The sequence below is a fragment of the Pempheris klunzingeri genome, chromosome 8 (assembly GCF_042242105.1).
Source record: "Pempheris klunzingeri isolate RE-2024b chromosome 8, fPemKlu1.hap1, whole genome shotgun sequence".
Lineage (NCBI taxonomy): Eukaryota > Metazoa > Chordata > Actinopteri > Acropomatiformes > Pempheridae > Pempheris > Pempheris klunzingeri.
In genome coordinates this window covers 15856571-15877281 of record NC_092019.1, presented here as the reverse complement: position 1 = coordinate 15877281, position 20711 = coordinate 15856571, and the positions used below count along the sequence as shown (strand labels likewise).

General features: G+C 40.6%; 2 protein-coding genes across 2 annotated transcripts in view; one reads left to right on the top strand and one right to left on the bottom strand.

Moving 5' to 3' along the window:
- Positions 1 to 20711, bottom strand: part of adam22 (ADAM metallopeptidase domain 22) — a 58947-nt gene that overhangs the window by 6980 nt on the left and 31256 nt on the right. Inside the window, exons 7-24 of the mRNA XM_070835820.1 lie at positions 12156 to 12222; positions 11934 to 12010; positions 11228 to 11302; positions 10001 to 10072; positions 8130 to 8296; positions 7956 to 8040; positions 7543 to 7633; positions 7371 to 7422; positions 3661 to 3760; positions 3494 to 3565; positions 3053 to 3145; positions 2443 to 2523; positions 2295 to 2345; positions 1820 to 1883; positions 1594 to 1699; positions 1387 to 1506; positions 873 to 1041; positions 361 to 472 (exon numbers count right to left, since the gene is read on the bottom strand). Of these exons, the coding sequence (XP_070691921.1) occupies positions 361 to 472; positions 873 to 1041; positions 1387 to 1506; positions 1594 to 1699; positions 1820 to 1883; positions 2295 to 2345; positions 2443 to 2523; positions 3053 to 3145; positions 3494 to 3565; positions 3661 to 3760; positions 7371 to 7422; positions 7543 to 7633; positions 7956 to 8040; positions 8130 to 8296; positions 10001 to 10072; positions 11228 to 11302; positions 11934 to 12010; positions 12156 to 12222 (1654 nt within the window). The remainder of the gene's footprint in view (positions 1 to 360; positions 473 to 872; positions 1042 to 1386; positions 1507 to 1593; positions 1700 to 1819; positions 1884 to 2294; positions 2346 to 2442; positions 2524 to 3052; positions 3146 to 3493; positions 3566 to 3660; positions 3761 to 7370; positions 7423 to 7542; positions 7634 to 7955; positions 8041 to 8129; positions 8297 to 10000; positions 10073 to 11227; positions 11303 to 11933; positions 12011 to 12155; positions 12223 to 20711) is intronic.
- cldn12 (claudin 12) lies at positions 13037 to 17060 on the top strand. The gene is made up of 3 exons (XM_070835822.1): positions 13037 to 13154; positions 14558 to 14815; positions 14900 to 17060. The coding sequence occupies exons 2-3, from the start codon at positions 14597 to 14599 to the stop codon at positions 15728 to 15730; spliced, it is 1050 nt and encodes a 349-aa protein (XP_070691923.1). The 5' UTR covers positions 13037 to 13154; positions 14558 to 14596; the 3' UTR covers positions 15731 to 17060.

Below are 20711 nucleotides of genomic sequence, written 5' to 3'. Positions count from 1 at the left end.
CAAGTCACTCCGTCAAAGACATCGGCCTGTCGACAAAGAATGAGTGTGAAAATAATGACAAACAAAAAGAATGACATGCATGGCTCAGTGAATACAAATGCAGCTGGTTTTAATGAGCAGACATGAACCCGACACAGGCGCAAAAAAAAGACAAATGCAACAAACAATTGAGAAAAAAAAAAAAAAGCTTGAAAGATAACATTGGTGAAGGGGGAGATGAGCTGAAAAAGAAGAAGTGGGTGGAAAGAGCTGAGAGGTACAGTTGTGGAAAGCAGAGAAGAATGGAAGGAGAAAAGAATTAAAAAATATGAGATGAAGAAAGGTACGGATAGAGACAACGGAGAGCGTTAACATCTCTACCTGAAACCGAGGCCGTGGGTCCCACCACAAGATAACTGAGAGGAGATGTGGAGTTACAGTCCTCTCCTGCCCAGCCCAGGTAGCACACACACTTCAGGTCATTACTGCACACCTACAGCAAAAATAGTTAAAAAAGAAAATTAATTTGGCACTTTCCAATAACTCTGAGGTCAGATTTTTTTTTTTAAAACAAAAGCTGTTAATAGCCCAAAATGTGTGCTGATACTAAACATAAAAAAATAAAAAAACATGATCAGATTCCATTGTTACCAAAATATTTGAACATAAATTGAGCGTTTTGTAAATTTAAAACAAAAAGTGTCACACTTGTGAGACGGAATAATTAACATAAGGAGGTGAATCTGGGTTAACTATTTAATATCAGATAGATGTGGGAACACTGACATCTAACATTATGGTAAAACATAAGAAAGCCAATATCACCCTGATCTGTCTGTACACTATTATCTTAATGTGTGTGTGTGTGTGTGTGTGTGTGTGTGTGTGTGTACCCCGTGTCCAGAGCAGATGGTCTTATCGGTGGTCCCGGGGCAGGTGCTGAAGTTGAACTGTTGGATGGGGAGACATTTGTGATTGAAACAGATGCGGTCTGTCCCGCAGGCCGTCCCGTCCTCGACGTATCCCAGATCAGTGTCTCCGTCGATCAGCACATGAGCACCACTGAGCAACAAACATGTCCGAGTCACTCACACAGCACTTAACATGAGAACGCCTGTGCTGAACTCACACAAATGTTATAGATACAGTACATTGTCTGTTAATACGCATGTCTGATATTTGTCATGTATGTTTTTTGTCAGACAGAAAAAATGTATCCTTCCAAACATAATTATTTTTAGCTGAACAGTAAATGTTGCCTTTGCTCAGTCGTGTTTTTAAACAGCTTGAAAAGCACAACCAGGGAATAAAACTAGTCCACAGGTGAAAGATGCATCACCAGCACCACCTTTATTTAGGCTGTTGTTTTGGGTATTTTAGGAAGTGTTTTCCCTCACTGAAGCGTACCTGCAGTCCAGAGAAGCACTGTGCCGGGCTACAGAGAAAGAGGTCAGCCCTCCCTGCAGCTCTCCCAGGCGCGGGGCAGGTGAGATGTTGGAGCACAGCAAGTACCCACAATGAACATCCCTGAAATACAACAATGCAACCAACCATCATGGAGAGTAAAATAAGATGATAGCAGAAGTGCAACAGTGGCAGAGAAGACTGGCTCACTGTTTGTTACACTGGATCCAGGTGTCCTTGTCCTTCCCACAGTTGCCTTTCTCTGTCCCTTCAATGTTTAACTTCTCGTAACAGAACTTGTCGGCTGCTGTTGCCTCTGAGGGAGACACAATGAAACATGGCAGACTTTAAGATCTACAGCTTATGTGATGTGTTATCTTGGAGATTTCACCTATTTCAATAGAAAATGACTTGATTGTCAAAATATTACACTTACTCTCTCCCCAGATGTACTTGCACTGTCTGTCTTTGGTTTTACATCTTCCATTGAAGCAGCGACCCTGTACAGAGAAACAAAGAGACAAAAAAATGTAACAGCTTTTCTTCTTTTGAGATCCAGTGACCATTTGTCAAACATCTCACCCAGAGCTGGAACAATTAGTCAATTAATCACCAAATATTTTGGTAATCCATTGATCTTCAATCATTTTTTAAGAAAAAAATTTCAAATTCTCTGATTTCTGCTCCTCAAATGTGAATGTTGTCTGGTTTCTTTATTCCTCTGTGACGGTAAACTGAATATATTTGGGTTGTGGACAAAACAAGACATTTGAGGAAGTCATCTTGGGCGTTGATCGATATTTTTCACCATTTTTCACCATTTTATAGACCAAACAACTAATTCGATTAATCGAGAAAATGATTGCCAGATTAATCCATAAAGAAAACAATTGTTGCAGTTCTAATCTCACCTGGTCCTTTTCACACGTGTAGCCGTCCATCTTGTGCACATTTTGTGGACACTGCGAAAGACAAAGACAAGCTCAGGGATACTGTGATGTACTGCAGACGTTTATAGCTCCAGCTGCAGAAAATTGATGAGGGAAGCTCATCGCTCACCTGGCTGGAGTTGCCTGTGCAGTTTTCTGGGATGTCACAGTCATTCACTGCATCTCTGCACACAACTCCCATGAACTCCATCTGTAGCAGCATACAACACAGATAAAACAGCGTTCATGATTAGGGTTTGCGTCAGAGCGACAGCGGCTTTATCTGGAATTGTCAAACTTTGGTGACGCCTGGCACACTCTCTCTTTTCTCTTGACATCCCAATCTACCATTAGTCTGTGCAGCCATACACAGTATTCATTTATTCATTACAATGTTAAAAGGCCTTCGTAACCATCTCACTAGCAGTCAGAGAGGACATTTTTGGTTTAGCGTGTTAAGGAAAAAACTAGCTGAAACTTGTGTCCCAACAGGTCTCAGATTTTACAGCACCACCTCTAACGCAATTATGAGCAAGTTTTTTTTTTGTTAGCAGCTTTAAAACCACAGACGCATAAGATTAAAGTAAATCCTAGGAGAAATGGCTACAAGAAGACCAAGAGAGATACTCTTTTGGAGTTCCTCCTTCAGCTTGATACAGTGAGTACTTAGTTTCCGTTTCCACACTCCAGCAGAGGATGAGAGCTGTAGCTGCCCCCCCCCCCCCCCGTTCTCTACCTACCTGGCAGCTGTTGCAGCAGAGTCCGTTGCTGCACTTGGAGCCCTGTGTCAGGGTGCACTTGTTACAGCAGGCCTCGCCCTCTCTGGCACACTCCTAAAAGACAAACAGACACTGCCCTCAATCGTTTTCTTTTGATTTGATGTAAGTTTTTCCTGTCTTTTATGTAACCCATTATCTCGTCAAACAGTACAACCCATTTAAACAGAAGTCTCTCTGGACAAACTGATCATGTGATAACTGCACCCAAATTCCTCTGATGAGATTACTTCATTACTTTAAATGACCTCTTATTAGACAAAGTCTGACACAGCAGGCAGTTTTGCTGTCAGGTAATTAGCCCATCACTTCTGCCTCAGATGACTATCAAATTACCCCTTTAGGAATTGAACATATTGTCCATATTAGCATCTATTCCGCCTCATCTACAGGACTGAAACTTACCGCTGGGCTGCCACAGTCACACTCCTCTCCTGGCTCCACAAAGCCATTTCCACATACCGGAGGGTCCAGCAGCTGAGAGGAAAACAGCAGAGTTAAAATTGAAACTACAGAGGAGTTACACGCTCGTGTTGAGTATGAGCATGCATATTTGTGTGAGCGTGACGGACCTTCAGGGGTTTGTTGAACAAACAGGCTCCTCCACCGCTGTTTAAAAAGTTATGGTACTCCTCCACGTTGCAGTCGGAGAACCTCTTGGGCAGGTAGAAACTGTTCAACACAACCGCAGCATATTATGTTGTTACCGTGGAGACAGTACAGACAGCATCCTCAGATAATGGACTTGCTCCCAAAAGCACTTAACAACTGGTGTAGGAAAAATATAGTTTTAAACATGTTTACCCACACAAATCCACTCGTCTTTACTCGTGTTTAATTTCAGGGCTACTTAATAAAGTTTGTACTTCATACATTAACATATTTCAGGTTTATCACAGGTTTACCATACTTACAGTTCAGAGGAGATCCTTACTATAACATGGAGGTAGATTGTGAGGATCAGTGTGAAGACGTGTGTAGGATGGAAATGGATTCTAAGATGCATATATGATTTTTTCCTGGACATGAACTTGAATATTGTGGATGATTTCCGTTTGAACAGTTATTGCATTATCATATGTTAGTGTGACACAAATCAAGTCAACTCCTCAGTGCTCCATGTGATTGCTTTGATCCACTTACAGTAAAAATATCAAACCCAGCTTGATTCACCTGGAGCCCAATCAACATTTCAGGTATTTCCAGTCAAAGCTATGACAATCAAATGTCCTGTGTTCATTCCGATGCTCTTAACGATATTGACCCAAACCTGAGCAGCACTTACACGCAGGCTTAAAGCTGATTATGCTGCTGGCACATGTTTAACTAGAGTGCGTCTAGTAGGTTGGCTCATCAGGAGACAATGCAATAACAGACAGACTCAGTGAGAGCCGGAGAGAGATCTGTGAGAGGTCGTCATTATTTGATATGAAATGTAACTAAATGAAGCCACCTGCAGTGATAATGGTTGTATACGGAGCCAGTAATGACGCTTTGATGATGGATGAAGTACACTACAATATTTCAGGTAGATTCGCTAAACTAATCCAGTCTAAAGTTGTCCCAAACTGTCACATGGGATTCGCTTCTTTGATTTCTAAATTTTGGAGTGCTTAATTTTGTCAAAATCTTGTAGTGTTCATCCCCTTTAAGACAGTAATAAGGGGTGAAACAAAGATGAAACGTGCTTGAATGATTCATCCGAAGAAGAGGAATCGTTACCAGGTGGACTAATAATAGTATTCAGCCACGAAAAAAGACTTTTCATTTCACAGCACATAAAACCATGGGATCAAAACACAATATGTTTGCATTATTTGTATGTAGTGTGTAGTTTCATTTAGAAAATGAATGTGAATCACCTCCAGAAAAAGGTTCACTAAGATCTTGTATTTCAATATTTCTCTCTCAATATTTCTTTTTTCTGCATTCACCCATTCATTCATGCATGCATTCATTAGCACAGTCAGCCTATCACCCATTACTGGCAGTTAAGAGGCATGACAGTGTCTGAATCACAATTACACACACCACAATACACTGGTGATATATGTCTTATCGTATATTTCTGGCTTTTTGAATCAGTTAGATCAGAAAATATTTAACTTTCTGATGTTGGACCCTTTATAATTCATAATTTTTTGTCCTGGTATGATCATGGCAACATCCATTCTTTCAAGAGAAGGAAACAAAAGTAAACAATACATTGCAAAACATATATATATATATATTTATAAAGCAATTCTAAATCCTAAATTGACTGTAATGCATGTTCAAACAATAAATGTGCATTTATTTTCTCTAAGGACTGCTCCATCTGTCATGTCCATACTATTATGCCAACTATAAGGTGCCACACACACTGATTAGGGATGAACACACATATGTATATATCAACTGACATAATCGTCTCTCTCACACACAAACAAACAAACACACACGCACACAGTAGCTCACACCTGTGAGAAATGTGAAAATAGTTAGTAGTAGTAGTAGTCGGGTTAAGTTGATCAGACATGCAGGTGCTGAGGGATAAAAAGAAACGTCCATCAATGGACATGACTGAGGTTGCTCATTGAATACAAGTGTCTGAAATACCATTGACTTTATTTTAGAGAATACGTAACTGGGCCAGGTCCATTCACAGGCGACAGGCTCTTAGGAGCGCAAGGTCACTTGTCCTCTATCATGAGAGCACAAAGCAGGTTTATTGTGGAAACCCAATAGAGCAGAATCTGGACAGGGAGTGTTAGAGGGGGAGTGTACTGTTGTTACAGCGAAATGAGGTAGACAAATATTGGCCTAAGATGAGAATGACATTGCAGACCGTATCAATCGGTTAGACATGGACAAAAAGAACTGATGAAAAGAGCTGCCAATCAGAGGGCAGGAGGGAGAAGGAGCCTATCAATACTTAGAATAAACAAATTAATAACATTATTGGTTGATCAGCCTGTGACGTAGGCCAAAAACTAAAGAATACACATAAAGTACATGTGAGACTGTACAAAATGATAGTGAAAAATACAGTCAGTGTATAACAAAGTGCATCAGACTGTATTTGTTCATATCATTTGAGTAGGACGTGAAGCTGGGGGGCCCACAGCGGCTGTTGGATGAAATGGGAAAGGTTGTGATGACTGACAACCCCTCCGAGGCAGCCAGTTGGTTCAAAACAGCACAGGCAATGTTCTAGCCAAGCTTCTGCTCACCTGCTGTCCCATTCGGGATAGAGGGGGAACGCAAGAAGTATTTAAGAAGAGGGGTACACACACACACACAACACACACACACACACACACCGCAGACACGACATTCAGTCACATCTATATGCTCACAGCGGCACAGTGCCAAGCTGTACAGTTTATACACCGCTGACGTACACAAGCGCATTTTAAGACAAACACTGTCATGATGTCTGCATGAAACTGAAAACACAAAACATACACAGACTGGTTTATCACCTATTTTCTAATCTTAGCAAGCAACAGATTACATAACACAGCACCATTGAAAGATGCCCAATGAAGTTATATAAACAAGCCATATGGAAGATAAACATGGGCTGACACCTAGTGGTGTATTATCAAACTACAATAACACTCCAGGGGATAGAAACACTGATATCAGCACATCTACGCTGATGAAGAGATGAACGTTTTAATGACATTTTAGAGGCTCACATAAATTATTTAACATACACTTGCTGCTGGCATTGCTGGTGCATGTGTGTGTGTGTGTGTGTGTGTGTGAGAGAGACTATGTGTTACTTTGTATTATGCTTCCTGTTGGTCTATTTTGTCTCACGCTCTTCTGTTACTGTGCATAGTCTTAACTGTGACCTGCCAAGGGACTGGTGGGATAATGAAAATTAGCTTTAAGATAACTCTGATACATCAAATTAAAAATAAATGCACAATTGTGCACAGTCCCTTACAAGTAAAATAAACCTGCTGCTAAGTAAATGTTTATGTAATTCCATTTAAGAACAAAACCTCAATCAATCTGAATTTTGGTGTGGCGAGATGAGGACTGAACTTTTAAATACCTTTATGTTAGGTCTTGGTGACAATACACATGCAGCAAACAGATGTGCAATGGCCAAAGAAAAGCACTGTATCTAACTCTGATGTTGTGATTACAATTTGTTGGGAAAACTGGTGACATTGATGACACACAGTGGGATTTTCAACATAAAACTCATTAGGGATCCTGTTGTCTGTCTCTGTTGTGGTTTCGAGGTATTGGCTTCATAAGGAAATGAACTGTAAAAGCAACTTACCCAACATCATCCATGATACAACCCGACCAACGGTCATCACACTTGCACTCGCCTGGAAAAAACAAAGGAACACATCGACGTCTTTCCATCGCATAAAAAAAATTAGGCTTATTAATGAAAGTGCGTTCGAAAAAGCAAGAAATAAAGGACTCATTAATGATTAAGTGTGTACCGTTGAGGATCCTCTTCTTGTCAGAGAAGATGCCAATGTTCTGTCCAAGAGACTGAGCGAGGGTTATGGCCATCTCATCTGTTTTCCCATACTGATGATGAAGAGAGAGACAGACAGACAGACGGACAGACAGACAGACAGTGGATTAATCAGTGGATTGATTAATTTAGTGGAATAACAGAAACTAAATGTCTATATGCCTAAAACCAAAACATATGACAGAGATAAATGCACAGTGTTGACATGTGGGAATGTCAACACTCTCTTTACAAAGAGAGCATGCTGATGGTATTCAACATGGGTTAGAAATGACCAATGGATCATTATAGAGATTAGATATATCCTCTGTCTACTAGATAGTGAACTGATAATGATTTTTTGAGAAACCATTATGGCTCAATTATGTGGCTCACCTCATTGACTCCCCCTCCTTTAGTCAGGGAGCAAACTCCTCCCATATAGGAAGCTCCTCCCCAGCTGCTATGAAAACGATTCCCTCTGGTAAGAAAAAAAAGTTATGTGTTTAAAAAAAGCGAGGCTGGAGTGACGAGACGACAAGAGAAAGCCTTCAAAATACTCCGACTTACGAGAAGAGGTGAACAGAGTCGCACTTCTCCTTGATGAAGTCTTTCCGATATTTCATGAACTCCCTCAGTGTCACCATGGGGTCGTCGTCAATGTTGAACTTGTTATCAGCTGACCACGTTTCCATGGCAACCAGCACAATCCGGGTATTAAGCTGCTCCTTGAAAATCTACGGAGTTTAAATAAATTTAACATCAGTAAGTTATCTTTTGAAAGTCATAAAGCTTTAAGTTCAAAGTCTTTGCATGACTGAAAGTAGAAAAAAACAAAAACAAATGATGTGGCCTGATCGATATTAAAACTGACTGGCATGCTTCATATTCATCAACATCTCCAGCTGTTCGTTATAACAGCGCCAGTCAAACAGGCACTATGATCAATATGATCCTGCCACCAGACAGCAGCACATTACAGGCGGCTAGACCGAGTGAACAAGGGTAACTGTCTGAAGGACATAGAGGGAGCAAACTGCATGGCAAATAATAATGTTTGCTTTCATAAGAAAGAAAATCTATTGGGGTACTGGGCCAGACAAACAGTGGAGAGGAGGACAAGAGCAAAGCCTCTTTGTTTCAGCTGAATGCCAATAGTGTCAAAACAGAGCTGACAGAGCACACAGGAAGTGGTCAGTAACATGTACATGGTTCAATCCCAATCTGGCCTCTTCGACCTCACTCTATCCACTCCACCGTGGTTTGTGCACATTAAGAGCGTCCCAGCTGTGGTTTGTGGCTCTATACATTTGAGTCACAGAGCTAAACATCCGATTGTCAGGAGGAAATGACGGCTGATCTTTGAAAAATCCAGTGGTGCACTTAACAACACTTACTACATATATTAAGGTATTTCTAGAATCCTTAAAAATCTTCTAATTTTCTGGATGAAACTATCACCTGTTTCCTAAACTGGGCTGCCTGGATAAGGGAAAACAGTCACAACTTGGGAAACTTCCTTATCATGCAGGTGGTTAGAGGAGTCTTTGTGGATTCTGGAAATACCTCCACAACAGTGATAACTTTCTGGGCTTTTCAAAGATCGTTGAGTGTTCATGTTCATGTGAGAAAATCGAATGCTTATCTCAGTCAGCTTGTGTCTCAGCTCATATGCGAATGCAGAATAACAGAAAACATCATTATACAGTTTATATGTCATATATGTCAATCGACTGAAAGGAAATACACCATTTACTTTGCAGTACATGCTTGCTGTTAAGGGAATATTACACAGTTACAGTGCATGATATTCGGCAACTTAACGATTAAAGTGTATAATAACAGATGCTAGTGGGTGCATGGACATTGATTTATTGATTTACTTTCCAAACAAGGACACCTTTCACTGGCTAAAATCTATCAAAATGTTGCTCTTATTAGTTTTGTCTGTAGATTCATGTATACCGTAACTTCTGATGCCACTGTGAATGTGTCCTCAGTGCCACTAAAGAGGCAGCTATACTCGTACATGGAAATCAATGTGCACTTCCCAAACAGAGTCTGTTTCATATGATCCTCTTCAAGGGCACCACAAAAAGCGTGACCTTTCTCTAGCTTCGCTGGCCTATCAGCTTACAGACATGACCCCGTGGCAGGTCAGATTTCGGTAACACAGCACACAGATGTGGCGACAAATAATGAAACATTGAAATATCTGCCTCAGTGCTGTTGGGACGGCACTGCTGTTTCAGTCCTCTGAAACCTGAAAACTCATGACTGGCTGGTTAATGGCTGCTCACAGCATATTATGAGCCAGGAGAGGTTTTAAGTGTAGAGAATGAGGTTGGTTAAATGAGAAATTAGTGCATCGTTCGCTCTGCTCCAATACTGAGGAGTGCTTGTGGCAAGCTTTCCAAGAAAAGGATCAATACATTTCTTACCATGTCAGCCATATTGACCACTGACTTAGCATAGTTATTTGTGTGTCCAACAGAAAGCCGATGCTTCTTATACTGAAGAGAGAGAAAGAGAGAGAGACAGAGGGATGCAGAGGAGACAAATAAAAGTAAGATTCATAATCTGGAAGAAATTCATTTTAAGTCATTTAAATGTACAAAAGGAGACACTGTCTGCCTATCCGATTCACTCCAAATATCAACTTCAATAATATGAAACAATTCCAGTTGGAACAAAACTGTCTGCTTTATCCACAATAAAGGTAGCATTTGGAGTACAAGCACTTACTTAATTTATAGTGTTGACTCCCTGCCCAGCCAACATCCTTTTTTTATTTTACAGATCCAATTTCGTTATTCTTCAGTTTTAGTCTTTTCAGAAGATCTGAAGTGACCGAGGAGACTAAATAACACCAGCCTGACACCTTAAATGTCGACATGTTTAATATAAAACTGTAACAATACTTAAGATGTAAAAATCCATGGATTCAAAAATGAAATATATCTGAAATCTAAATGTGCATAACAGAAATGTGTCTCTGTCTTTTAGGAAAGTATCTCTGAAACAAAAATCTCTTCGTAAAAAAAAGAGCCAACTCAGCATGTTACAACCAAAATAAATCAGGATTCTTTAAGGGAGTTTTTTTTCAAACAGATAATTTCTACAGTCATGTTCAGAGGGCAACAAAACACAAAATGTAAAATAAAATCATGAAATATGGGGAATCTAAACATGACAAGACATTTCTGAGCAAAGCTGCATCTTTGTCAGGAATGACAATTAGAATAATATTAACATCACAGGCAACATTCAACACAAGCATCAGAGTTATACATACAGTTGTAAGAAAAGTATGTGAACCCTTTGGGATTACTTGGATTTCTGCATAAATTCTTCATAAAATATGTTCTGATCTTCATCTAAGTCACATCACTAGACAAACACAGTCTGCTTAAACTAATACCGCACAACAAAATTATAAGTTTTCATGTTTTCAATGTTTACATGTTGTGTTCAATAAAAACATGAAAACTTAGATGAAGATCAGAACATATTTTATGACCAATTTATGCAGAAATCCAAGTAATCCCAAAGGGTTCACATACTTTTTCTTGCAACTGTACATATGAGGGTAATCATCTTATTATGTTGGTTTAGTGGGTCTATCGTGATTATACATCCATATAATTTCTACAAAGTTAGAGGCTTACCATTAAATGGTCATTGATCACCATCAGCTCTATGTATTTGGTCTCATCCTCCACACTTCGTGATACATGTGGAGCCTGAGAAGAAACAACACAGTTTGTCAGTTTGACCATAAAAACGGACATAGATGTGCCCGTTCTGAGTTTTCTTTTCACCTTCAAGGACAGTTTCAGAACAGCATATACAGTAAACACAAAGATCAACTCATGTCTCCTGCATCACCCACAAAAGAAAAGCCAACGACAAATCAATAAGGGTGAACTTTGCAAAGCTAAACCAGGTTTGTCTTTTTTCCAATTTCCAAAAAAAGATGAGAGCTGCTCTGCGGGCTGAGAGACAGACAGCTGCAGACATCTGACTGTGTGTGAGAAAAGACGAGGCTGGAAGCAGCCTCTACTCTCAAGGTAAATATTTCATGAAAAAGAAGAGGGGAGGAAGAGAGATGGGTGGAGAGCAGTCGTGTGGGAGGAAAGCGTAGGAAACAGTTCTCCATCTTTGGCTTTGTGAATTAGCATAAAGCAAGACAGGAAACAGTGTAATCAGGTTTGAACAAACAGTATGCAGAGCATAATTATCTCTCTCATCTTTCACGCACATAAACAAACATACTTATGTGCACATTATAAAGTGAAGTTATCATGAGTCCATCAACATCCGTGTCCTAATGATGACAATTTTACAACACCTATACCTTTAAAGGAGTCATACCTGTCTCTTTTTTCTCCTGTGAACAACTTTTGACCCTGGAAATGGAGGACTGGGAAAAGGCGGCTCTGGAAGATCACCTAGGAAACAGAGACATTCATTGCAACCGATATGTACAGTAGCTACCCAAAACAATCAGACACACCTTTTCTGATTAACATGAATACATCAAAATTAATTTCACTATTTTTTATAAATGTCTTATGTCTTCGGTCATCATCTTACCATATAGGAGATCATTAAATCCCTCTTGACCTGCAGATTTATAGATCAAGTGAATGCGGACATCTCCCTGAAAGACACAAACAAAGGAATTCAGTCAGGTTTATAACGTGTCTGATATGCAGACGGGAGTGAAGCAGCTGTGTTCAAGTTCAGCTGAGTTTGTCTATGTGTAAATTATACTGTATGTCCTTGCTGCTTGTTTGTCAAATCTGTATTTGACGACCGGTATGCTGATTGGGCGGACTGTCAGTTTTGGTAACACTGCACCGACAGACACACACACACACACACACCCCTTTAAAGCTGTGTTTACATAAATTCAGAGCAAAGGACATGACGAGGAGCACCTGAGAGAATCACCTGACTAATAACTGGACACATAATATCTTATGGTTTCCACAAAAATAACGTTGAGGGTTTGGACAGAATATTTGTTGACCGTCTTACAAGATACTTGGATGCTACTATACCTGAATGGCAATAGCAGACCAACTAATATGTTTTGTAATTCCAGGTTTTTGGAGCTATTTTAACTTTTTTAATCTATTTCTGGAAAACTTTGAGACTTTGAGACTTTCTTTATTTGATCCCCCATAGGGGGAAATTTTCTTGTTACAGCAGCAACAATATAAACAGGTAGAGTGAAAAAAACAAAGCGATAGAAAAGACAAAAATAAACTGGACATTTGCATTTACTCTGTTGTGCTATTTTGCTTGCCTCGTTATTATATCTACTTTAAATCTGTAATCTGTGTCTAGTTGTATCATCCCTGTGACTTTTCTGCTCATGTCCTTCGATATGAACAAACAAACCACCTGTGAGACATCGCTGAGGGCGGAAACTCCTCCCATGACCACTTCCTGTTTACGCTCCAGTCTACTGTACTTCACTGAAAAGACTCCGGTTTGGTGTGTGTCCAAGTGTGTAAAGATAAGGAGGACCTGTCTGAAATGACATCGCCTTCGTTATAAGCACGGCTGAAGCGCTGGAAACATAAGGTATTGTAGTCAGTGTTTAATGTAGTTGTCATGTTTGAGCTTCACATTGAGGAATCCGGGGCGCAACAGGTTGCTGTAATGCTAACTTGTTAGCCATCAGCTAGCTAGCCAGCTGGCTAACGAAGTAGCGTTAACATCAGCGATAAATGCAGGTTATCTCCTTTCTAATACACAAGTATTGTTTGTGTCCTCATTTTTACTGTTATGGCCGTAGTTCTTAGCGAAGTCAATACGATAAAAGAGTTAAACCGATGTTATTGTAAGTTAGCCAAGCATTGTTGACTAGGCTAGGCTAACGGTGCTAATGAGTGTAATAATGGCTTCCTCAGTTCATAGTGATCATTATGGTGTAACGTTAATCTCAAAATGGGACTTGTTGTGGTGTTTGTACGATTATATAGCCATGGTATTAGTCAGTGTATTACCAGACAGGTTTACTGTAGAGAAGCTGTCATCACTGCTCTCTGCTGATGTCCTTTAGTCACATTTTACCATGATAAGGGAAACATATAACGAGGTGCTTTACATGTGTTGATAAAGATGAAAACTGTGTGGGGTTTCAGTGAGTGTGAGCAGAAAAATAAACAAATGACATCAAATGTTAGGACAAGAAATATTTTAACTAGACAGGTATGATTTTGTATAATAATGTAAGGCCTTAGAAATTAGATGATGATTGAAAAGATGTTGCAGATAGAGTCTCCAGAAATGAGTCTCCCTAACTTTAAAAGCCACTATATATTATAATCAGTCAATAAGGACCACGTGTGACACTTCACTTAAGTTTGTATGGGACCAGCAATTAATCTTAAGAGCTACTAGCAAGCACATAAAGTGTTTTAAACACACTCAATAACTCTTAAATAAACTTAAAAGCTGTCTGGTGGCCATTGAAAAGCCCAGTTCAAAGCAGCTATGCAAGAAATAAAAATATTCAGGCATGATCGTAATAAACATATAAGAGTTTCTCAAGATAAAGTTTCTTCACAGTCATGGTCAGTCGCTCAAGCATGTAATTCAATTGCTCATTGTTTGGCGGTACAGTCTATGTAATGCACTGCAGTATAGACACTGCTGCCCTGTAAGCTCAGCCCCGAAGTCATTCCCACTTTGTTTGCTAATGAAATGAGAGCATTGTTTCTTGGGGACAGTAGTTATTGGGTCAACTAAGCAGTGGTGAATAGAAATACAGGGGGGTTGCCCATAGCTAGGTCAGTCTGTGGCACAGTTAGCTCACTTCAATAATAACGGGGCCATTTGGAGAAACTTGTATAACCGTGCCTTTTTCCTCTGAGTTCTGTGTACTCGAAAATTATTTACTAAAGTCACATAATGGCTCATCTCTTTCCTCTGCACTGACCAGCCACTTCTTTCTGACTTCCTCTCTTCATTTGTTCAAACAGCAACTCGTCCCGTGGCTTCAGTTCCTGTTAGCACCCACCATGTCGTGCCGGGACATTCACGCCACCAATGCCTTTGCCTTCATCATTGCCTTTGTGTCTGTGGGAGGGATTGCTGTGGCAGCATTAATCCCACAGTGGCGTATAACGAGGCTCGTCACCTTCAATCGTAATGCCAAGAATATCAGCGTGTATGATGGGCTGTGGGCTAAATGTGTGAAACAGGATGGCTATTCCGGATGTTACTACTATGATTCAGAGGTATTGCTTTTAGAAATCTGCTCTCCTCTGCTTTTGTTTATTATGTCTTTAATCTAACAGAAGTCCTGTTTTCTCATGTTCTAGTGGTACTCTAAAGTGGACCAGCTGGATCTGCGGATCCTGCAGTTCTGTCTGCCTACAGGCCTGCTGCTCGGCTCTCTAGCCTTGCTGCTGTCCATGGCAGGAATGTGCAAAACCTGCTGCTGCTCAGACAAGCCTGAACCGGACATTAAGGCCCTCAGATTTCTTGTTAACAGTGCCGGCTGTCACCTGGTGGCTGGCATGTTCTTGTTCCTGGGTGGAGCTATCCCCATCGCACCCTCAGTGTGGTTCCTGTTCCGCACCAAGGAAATGAACATCAGATATGAGAACATTTTCTCTGACGGCTTTGCTGTGTATGTATCTATAGGCTGCTCTGGAGGACTAATGCTGGCAGCCCTGCTGATGTTTATGTGGTACTGTATGTGTAAAAAGCTGCCTTCACCGTTTTGGTTGCCCCTGCCCTCCATGCCCACCTCTCTGTCCACCCAGCCTCTCACTGCCAACGGATATCCTCCTTCCCCAGTTTATGGTCCTCAGCCTTTCCCACCACAGACCTATCCTCCCACAGTGATCGACGCCCAGCCGTATGTGCCTGCCCAGGGCTACGCTCAGAGTGTGGTCGCTCCTGCACCACCACAGGTGTACATGTCTCAGATGTCCGCTCCAGATGGATATGGTTCAGAGGTGGGCGGGACGCAGGCCTACAGCTATGCTCCCTCACAGAGCTACGCACCCTCGCAGAGCTACGCACCCTCGCAGAGCTACGCTCCTTCTCAGGGCTACGCGTCGAGCTACGCAGGCCACCGCTATTCCAGCCGCTCTCGGATGTCTGCCATAGAGATCGACATTCCCGTGCTGACACAGGGACAGTAAGAGAAGAGAAGCTGATATGTAAACACATTGAAAGCTTCTGTCCATTAACCTCCATGCAGTTCACCACTGATAAAACTAATAGCATATGACAGATGAAGGATAATAGTATGAGAGTTATTTACAGCCCCAAGAGTCACTCCAGGTCTGTAAATTGCTGATTGTAAAAGATGAGACCCAGTAAAAAAAAACCTGGAGGTACTATATGAAGGATGAGATTTTCTCTAAAACAAAGATCACTACAGCACTGGTGGAAACCACACTATTCAGCTTAGTATTGTAGAAAGGGAAGAAAATAAAGTTTTTTGCTGCAAGTACTGAAAGACACGTCAACCAACAAGCTTTTTTCACTACTTTAATAGCAGAGTAGGATCAAGAATAGCTCCTCACTTGCTGGACCAACTTACTAGTTACTAGCATTTGGTAGGTGGCTTCCCACTGTGGATTAAAGAAGCCCTTGTGCTGCCTGCCAAAAAGCTAGTGACAGCTTGTTGGCAAAATTCAATTTTTCTGTTACATTCTTTTTTATGTTGGACACATTACATTTATAGTCAAATGACTTGCCACAATCGCTTGTGTAAAGCTTACAGTACGCAGGTCTTAATGTTATCACTACTGAACGTAGCACCATCATCAATTTTAAGTTCCTATTGGACAAATACTGACTCGCCTCTTTGCATCTATTTTCTAACAGGAATTGTTCTTGTATTGTTGTAATGTCACAGTGCCCTGTGAAGAGCAGCTGTTAATGTTTTTAATGCACTAATTATGTGAATACGGTGCAAGTTTACATTGCCTTCGTTCACTGACTATGTTAGCTTTGAGTATTATCTAACATTATTAATCATTTGTTGTAATATGTACTTTTAAAATGTTTGTGTAAAAAACAGATGTCACTAAGATGTTTAGTTGCTGTGTACAGATGCAGATTTTGAATTACACTGGAATCATGATCTGTAATGTTAAAAACACTGAGAGAAGTGACAGGAATTAGAGTGCCATTCATCTGCAACATTAGGCCGATTGATCAGATGATTAAAACTTCTGCCAACTTTAATTTAACTTGCAGTTTAAATCTTGCCTTTTGTATGTTTTACATAATGAGCACTGATCAACATTTCTTCAGAGTCTAATGTGTTTTGAAAATGCTTTTTTCTACACTGTCATTTTTTGTTTTGATTAAAACAAATCATAATGTAAGTATGTGCCTGTTCATGTGCTTGGGTAAAAATAACGAAGCTACTAAGGTTATTAACTGCTATAAAGTACTTAATATGTGTAATTGCAACAAAAAGATACACAACCAATCTCATTAAAGAATTCATGTGAGTGATCTGTTCTGTCATGATGGCTTGATTTGTTGAGGGATATTAAAATAGCCAGTGATGCCAATGCAGCATTAACACTGCTTGGTACACTTTCTGGATGTTTGACATTTGCATCACAGTAAAAGTTAATACAAGTTTCATAAAAGTTGTATTGTAATGTATAGCTCTTCACCTACTCCCTGTACACGAGGCCTACTGTTACACAGCATACAGCCTGCAACATGTCTCCCTAAAGCCAAACACCTGCATGTCAGCAGCTTCAGTCTCACGTTTTAATGAATCACACACTTCTGTAATCTATTCTACTGTGTAGGAGGTACATTTATTTAGCTGTTAGTCTTGACTAGTGAGCCAAGTAGTCATGCTGTGGACCAGTTCAGAATCTGTGTTTGATATGCGGATGTAACACTGTTTGTGGTTATATGTTCCCTAAAGATGGATAATAGTTATCGCAGAAAGTCTTTGGCACCACAAACACCCACAACCTCCCCATCTCCAGTAGCCACACTAATGTAAACTGACATAATCATCATAGTTTCACACTAATGACGACTAAGCTAATAAATGTAGCGCAAAAATCAATTTCATTTGATTCCTCTGTTGATAATATTCTGGATTAATCAATAAATTGTTTTTCTATAAAATGCCAAAACCCTCACGCTCACAACTCAAGTTCATTTTACTTTATTCAACCAGGATAATCTACATAGTATAAATGGTGCTTTCTAGGTAGCCTTGGGTACATGTGTATATTATGTCAAAGAAACTGGAAACAGAAGGTGGAATTTCTAAATGACTTAAATGATTAATCACGTATTGAAATTGTTGGATTGACTAATTATTTATGTACTGTAATACATGTCCGTACAAAATGCAACAACATTACTGCGTTGCTGCTGTTTGGCAGTATTTGTTGCATGGCCATTGCACCATCGACACAGCAGAGCTCTTTTGAGCGACTCAGAGAATATAAACTCATCGACACTTGTCCTGAACTGTAATTTGTTCTGTGGGTAAATATTGAAGTTATCACATCATAGGCTCTGGAGAGAAACCAAAGCCAATTAAGAATAGTGAGCACTCCATTAAAATGAATCTTTTAGCACTCCAGTGTTTTGTCTTATCTTTGATGTAGTCCTAGTGGATTTAGCATCGGAATTAACAGCCACCAGCCTAAATTGCAGCAGTCATAATTGGAGCCAACTTCCTTCTTTGATGTGACACTTTCATGTTGACTGAGAGTTTAGCGGCTGATGATTAATAAGACCATAATTAAAAGAAGTGTCCAACATAGCTGCTTTTGTATCATTTGTAGCACATAGCCACATACACTCAGCACAATCCATCATTATTACAGCAGTTACTACTAATTTAATTGTAATACAGCATTTTCTTGACCAGTGTCTTCTTTGTTACTCAGATCATCACTTCCAGCCAGTCATCTTGGTTAAGGATTACACACACAGCATATAGACGCTGCAGGGAGTGTGTAGGGATGGAGATTTAGGGTCTAAACACAGATGGCTTTCATATGTCGTGCTACAAAGAGACGGGGGTGGAGCCTGGGTTGCCTAGGGAGATGATACCTCAGACAGACTGCTGGCTCATGAATATAAAGCAGGGAGGGGTAACACACTTTTCATTCTCGCTCTCTCTCTCTCTCTATCCATGTGTGAATGAACTGGTCCAGGTTTAGCAACATGGAATTGGCTTCAGGCCACAGGGAGACCCCTTTTTTTTAATCCCATCAGTGTCAACTCACACTGAGCTTCATTCCCGGCTTGTGCAAGCATAAAAAAAATCCTCCTCTTGGCACCTAATGCAAACACCCCCCACCCTGCAACCTGCCACCACCCCCATCAACACACCCCTTCCTTCACCCTTAAACTCCCCACCCCCTCTTCCTCAGTCATCCTCCCAACATCCCCTCATCTTGTGACTGCAGGTCAGCTCGCCACACAGGACCAGTTATGAACATCACAAGATGTGAGGTCTGGGAATATTCTACAGAATAACAACAGTCAAACCAAGATGTATTCAATGATTTAAAACAGAGAAAATCCTCACATGTGAGAAACTGACATCAGAGAGTGTAATTTTTACACACACACAAAGGTCGCTGTTGGTCTGTCCACCACTTTAGTCCAGACTGAAACATCTAAACAACTGTTTGAAGAATTACATTGAGATTATAATAACCCGGGTGATCCCGTAATATTCAATCTAGTGCAAGCATTGGGTCAAAATTTCCCTTTGTCCAAATCATATACAAAACAAATGACATTCCCATCAGCCTCAGCTGCAGTTCTGTGTTCAATGCTAATACTGATTCTCTATGGTAATACACTACATGCAAACCATCATGGTATACCATTTTAGTGGTTAGCATACAAAGAACTACCAGTTAAAAGCTAAAAACCTTTTTTTTTTAGCTGGGAGCAGCTCCTCTATTTCCTTTTGACTGTATTCAGTATGCAAACTGTCTGGTTTGAATACATTTAATCTTGTCATTTATCCAGTGTGAACACACTTCACACTAAAATCCTGCTCACAGTTAATATCTAATATGGATTTGGGACGTGCTGTTTATCCAGTTACTTGAGAAATGGCTTAAGTAATTCATCAATTCTCAAAATTGATGATTCATTTTCTGTCAGTCCATTAATCAGTGTCTATTTGTTTACTCACTAAAACATAATAACAATGGAAATGCAATAACAATACTGCTTTGACTGCTGCAGCACAGACCTCATGGTCACTGCACCTTCAACAAAACACAGCACCTAGCTTTGTCTCAGTCCTCAGTGAAGGCGAATAATAAGAGCTGTTGGGACGTAGCCACGGAGGCCCTGAGGTGCAGGTGGGGTTGGAAAGGTGTTCAAAAAAAAAAACACGAAGGCTAAACATATGGTGTTTTCTGCATATGCAAGTCAGCATCACACAACCTCGATCCGAGCTGTCTGCACACACACACACAGACACTTACACACTGAAGATTCATCAGCAATGTAACATCCACGTACATCATGTCCTTAGCTCGTGAACTTAAATTTTGTCACTCTGTTTTGCTCACAACTGTAGTCTGCTTGTTCACACTCACATTTACATAACTCGATAAGACACTTTGAAACCAGCTCCGCTGCAGAAGGTGACAAGAGCAGCTTGTACAGGACACACTTAGCCAATGTCCATAACTTTTACTGCCTTGGCGGAAGAAGGGCAGATGGATTTACCATATGGCCGACAGGAGTCATGCCGACTATCTATCTCGACACACACCCCATCCTGCCACTTTCAAGTAGGATCATAACAGCCGGAATTAGTGGTACATCACAGAGCACAAAGCCTCTGCATTTGATACGGTTACTGATTGATGAAGAGTGATCTGTGGCTGCTTCAGGCTGTATCAGGAACATGCCTGAGCTTACAGCCTCAGCACACTATTATCTGCGTACCTGAGAGTAGACATCCATGTGACTCTGTGACCTGCCAACCAAGCAGACTGTCAAACACAACAACTGTCAAAGATACGTAGACTGAGAGTAAAATAGAGAATGAAATAGACTGAGAGAAATAGACCCAGAGATGCAGGGATGAGGGTGGCAGGGGGTGGGGGCAGTCATTGTGGACCATCACCCGCAGGGAGCAGCCATCCA

Coding starts and splice junctions, on each gene's coding strand:
- cldn12 (XM_070835822.1), top strand. CDS start 14,597: ATGTCGTGCCGGGACATTCACGCCACCAATGCCTTTGCCTTCATCATT. Junction 14,816..14,899: donor GTTACTACTATGATTCAGAG/GTATTGCTTTTA, acceptor CTCATGTTCTAG/TGGTACTCTAAAGTGGACCA.